The sequence below is a fragment of the Symphalangus syndactylus genome, chromosome 23 (genome assembly GCF_028878055.3).
Source record: "Symphalangus syndactylus isolate Jambi chromosome 23, NHGRI_mSymSyn1-v2.1_pri, whole genome shotgun sequence".
NCBI lineage: Eukaryota > Metazoa > Chordata > Mammalia > Primates > Hylobatidae > Symphalangus > Symphalangus syndactylus.
In genome coordinates this window covers 42107931-42112882 of record NC_072445.2, presented here as the reverse complement: position 1 = coordinate 42112882, position 4952 = coordinate 42107931, and the positions used below count along the sequence as shown (strand labels likewise).

Genomic DNA, 4952 nt, shown 5'->3' with positions numbered 1-4952 from the left:
CAGATTGGAATAGAAGTTGGGACCGAAAGTAAATAAGATCTTCCAAAACATGGAGCAAGGGGGACCTAAAAAAACAGACATCCAGAGAGCAAAGCTCTTTGGTAGGGATTGCTAAGGAATTTTAAGAAGTCAAATATTCATTAGGCAATGTTTTCCTTTTTATCCTGCAGTATAATCCTCCTTTATTATTCCCAGTTCTTTATGAAAATCCTACTACCTGCATCCCCCACTTGTTAGTGGTAGTTTAGAGAATAAAAGAAAATAGGCCTGGTTCACTGGTAAGAGGACAAGAAATAGTCCTTAAGTGGACAAGAAGCTGTTTCGTACAGTACACATTGGTAAGGACAGTGGCCACAGGGACTGAACTGTGAGAGGAGGTTAAAAATTTATCAGGAGCAGTATTTGAAACAAAAATTCTCAAAAATAATAGAATCCTTCTCCTACAGAAAATAATTTTCAGAAATACAGTGGAGAGTATCAGAATTTCTTCAGGAAGTAGAAAGAGTTTTAAAATTTAACTTATGCAGGTTGGGCACGGTGGCTCACGCCTGTAATCCCAGCACTTTGGGAGGCCGAGGCGGGTGGATTACCTGAGGTCAGGAGTTCGAGACCAGCTTGGCCAATATGGTGAAACCCCGTCTCTACTAAAAATACAAAAATTAGCCAGGCGTGGTGGCACACGCCTGTAGTCCCAGCTACTCGGGAGGCTGAGGCAGGAGAATGGCATAAACCCGGGAGGCGGAGGTTGCAGTGAGCCGAGATTGTGCCGCTGCACTCCTGCCTGGGCGACAGAGCGAGACTCCGTCTCAAAAAAAAAAAAATTATGTATTAATACAAAAAGCAATATCAGAAATGCCAGAAACCTGGATGAACTGGTATCTATAAAAGTGATAAAATGAATCAATGTACTTCAGTAAGTTGGGAACATATTTAGACTTATAAATTATCAGCATCTATACCCAGGTATTGCTTGAAAAATGTTACCAATTAATAATTAGCTTAATTTTTATAGCATTCTTGAAAATTTGATATGCCATATCATGTTTATGCAACATACTTCAATAATACATGTCAGTAAATTTCTTAAAAATATAAATATTCATTGTAAAGTAGGTAAATGTATGTACTTGCAAAGATACCCAAACACATCAATTAAAATAATAGGATTAGAATTGGATAATAAGTGCATATATATGTATTTGACCTCTAGAGGTTCCTGTACTTCAAAATTCGTCACTATATGACAATTGAGTATCATAGCATCTTCAGCTTGAATCCATTTATGATAAGTTTTTGTTTAAGAAGTGAGAGAAAATTAATAATTATTATGTGAACAGTTACAGTAAAAATGGCATTTCATTTTCTCTAGATAGTCATGATTCTCTGAATTTGAATAATGTATTTTTTAGATTATAGTCTTCTAAAGAAGAGAAATACTGAAAGAATTAGCTATTTACTTGCACTGTGGGGAGTCATTATGTCCATTTTCTACTATGGTTTTCTTAGTCCACCACTCCTCAAGTTATGATGGTTGACTCAGTTAGAAGGATTGCTTTTATCTTTAATCATAAATCATTATGAATTTCCTTGTCTGAGCTAGTCAACATGTACCATGTTGTGGTTAATTGGGACCAATCAGAGTTGAACTTCTTGTGGAAGAATCTGGAGATGTCCATATGAAAGGAAAATAGGCAATAAACTAGACTGTATTATATTGCATTTTCTCCGACACTAGGCATATGTGGTTTTGAAAATTACCTTTTTTACTGGGTGTTTTGTGAGTGGCAGAAACATTTTCCTGTCCTGGCCAAGGGCTAACCTTAGAAAAAGATAAATGTGATGGGTAAGAGATGATTTATGGATATAAAATCTAAGAGAGCTGACTTAGTTTCTGGATATTGTTAAACCCTTTGAGACTGGTGCTCCACAACAGTAATTAAGCGTTATTATGATGCAGGTCAAGGTAAGACATTCCGAAATTTTCTAGGACATGTTTTTGAAGGCTTGGGATATTCTGCTTAGCTCATATTTATGTGTTGTTTTTTAGTTAAAAATGATAACAAGATGATTTTTGCTCTGTGTACAAACATTTGAATGAACACTGAAAAATTCATCCAAATCGTTAAAAATATTCAATGCCTACTAAGAGTCATGGAACCCTATTATATGATGGTGAATCGAGAAAGAACTATACAAAATTATGCTTTCAAGAAACTTATAATTACATTGGCTAGAGGCTTATCAGTTCTATAAATAATATTTACTAAACAATGCAATTCTAACCTTCATAGAGATTTGTATGACTTCTTAAGAGAACCATAGTCTAAGACAATGGGCTTCAATGGGGGGACACATTCTGGGATGCAGAGACTTCTGTAGGGTTATAAAGTTAGTTTTAAGGAAATAACTTCCAGATCCTCCTTGTTCCTTTGTTTTCTTCCCTAACATTTTCTTGAGGAAATGCCAGGTTGAGGAGTTAGATAGGTTCTCTTTCCAGCCTTCACTTTCAAAAATCCCCTCTCCTCCTTCACAAAAGAAAGGCATAATTACCATCTCTACTGATCTTACTGTAACATATCCACGTTGTGAAAACCAGTGGTACACCAAAGAAAGGGACAACTCAAAATGCTGGTGCTGGGCTGCTCATCATTCAAGATGACATGATGGAAGAGAAAATATATATTTTTAGATTCTAGCAGTGTATCTTTCTAGATCTATCTAGATTGACTATTATTAAATAATGGACACTTTTAGAGAAAGGTATCAGATCATGGCAAAAATAAAAGTTTAATTAAAAAGTAATCCCATTGTCCCATAAAAGCTAAACATTATATTATGATAAATAGAAATAAAAAGATTTATTCTGTTATGAAATTCCACTACATATAAACATTACCACATTTCTAAAAATTCACGTAAATTCCCCAATTCCACATATGTATGTCAAAAGCCTGACTGGTTTTAAACTAGTCATATTATCTTTCCATTACGTTGAGACAATCATGGAATAAACATTTCATGAATGAAATAGAAATCGGTAAGACTGTGTCATTACCTTTAAAACCCTTTAATTTGTGGCTTCTTTATATTACCCCATAGAGTAGTAATAGACTTAAATAGCAAAGACCCTTTACTCAAGATATCGATTTGAAATTTCATTGAAAAAAGAGTGAATTGTTTTAAATGGGGCTTATGACAATTACTGTCTTATAAACTACACTGTTTGCATCAAACACAAATAAATATTTGGGTGGCATTACAAAAGATTGGGCATACAAAATCATTACTGTGTATATGTATATTTTTTCTCAAGCTCCAATACAATGAACATTATTTGTATATTATTTAATATAAACACCATAATGTATATGAAACCATTTACTCAGGTCTATACTTTGGAAGAGGCAAGGATTAACATTGAAAATACAAAACTAGATAACCAAAACAGTTTCTATGGGGTTTTAGAATAAATGCATTCAAATTTATGTTTACATCCCATTTGTGTTATATTTCAAGCAAAAATAAAATTTCTAATGATCTGTTTTCTCTGATGATATACCAATGATCAGGGACATAAAGGAGCTAAGTAGAATGGTTGTAATTTTGTTTGCATCTACAAAATGTTTGTATATAATAATTATATTTATTGATCTCCATGACCTTGGAATTACTTGCCTTTGTAAAAATTAAAGAAAATTAGAAAACATATTTAATTGCCTTATTCACTCTAGTCTTTTTCTATGACTTGCAATTCCTCTTTATTTTTGTCGATCCGTGGTGAAATCTCATCAGTTTCTTCAGGGCATCCTTCATGTCCTTATTTCTTAAGGTGTAAATGAGCGGGTTGAGACTTGGAGTGATGACGGTGTAAAAGAGGGTGAGGAACTTGTCCTGGTCTTTGGAAGCCCTGTTACCTGGTTGCAGGTACATGTAGATAATAGTTCCATAGAATATAGATACTACAGTAAGATGAGATCCACAGGTATTTGTTGCTTTTCGCTGGCCTGCTTTTGACTTCATTCTCAGCACAGCTTTGGCAATGTAGCCATAGGATATAAGAATAAGGATGAGAGGTGTGAGGACAATTACAATGCCTAAAGCGAAAACAGACATTTCAACTGTTGTGGTGTCTACACAAGCTATCTTGACCAGAGCTGGCAACTCACACAAGAAGTGATCCAGAAGGTTGTTTCCACATGTGGGCAAATTCAGAGTGAGTGTACATAATACTACAGAATTGGCCAAACTAATACTCCAGATCATGACAATCATCTTTAGACATAGATGTGGGTTCATGATTACAAAATAATGCAAGGGCTTACATACAGCTGTAAAACGATCATAGGACATAACAGCCAGGAGAAGGCACTCAACTGAGCCCAACCACATGTAAACATAGAGTTGGATGATACAGCCCACATAGCTGATGGTCTTACCAGGTCCCCACAAGCTGACCAGCATCTGAGGGATGATGCTGGTTGTGAAACATAGATCTAGGAAAGATAAATTTCTGAGGAAAAAGTACATTGGTATATGAAGCTGGGAATCCAGGAGAGATGCAAGAATGATGGCTGTGTTACCCACCAATGTAATTAAGTAGAAGATGGCGACAACTCCCGACAGGATCATCTCCATTTTTGGATGGTCAGAGAAGCCAAGCAGAATAAAACCATGTAAAGAACTATAATTGCTTTGGTCCATAGTCCTTCAATGTCTAAATCCTAGAGTGAGAAAAGGAGGAGGAGAAGGTAGATGACGATACAAGGATAAGGAGAAGGAAGAAGAGGTAGAGGAGGAGGAAGAGGAGGGAGAGGAAGAAGAAAAGGAAAAGAGGAAGAAACAATCTGTCAGCATGAACTATCTAAATAATTTGATAAAATACAGAACTAAACAGATAATTTATGTTACTAATTGAAAAAATTTAATGGATAAAAGTAAAAATTACAGCCAAG

General features: G+C 35.3%; 1 protein-coding gene across 1 annotated transcript; it reads right to left on the bottom strand.

The window, feature by feature from the left end:
- Positions 1-3738: 3738 nt before the first annotated feature.
- Positions 3739-4701, bottom strand: LOC129473798 (olfactory receptor 2W1). The gene has a single exon (XM_055264724.2). It carries the CDS (start codon positions 4699-4701, stop codon positions 3739-3741), a length of 963 nt encoding a protein of 320 aa, XP_055120699.2.
- Between the last annotated feature and the right edge of the window lie 251 nt (positions 4702-4952).

Excerpts from the sequence above, each read along its gene's own strand:
- LOC129473798 (XM_055264724.2), bottom strand. The coding sequence starts at position 4,701 with ATGGACCAAAGCAATTATAGTTCTTTACATGGTTTTATTCTGCTTGGC.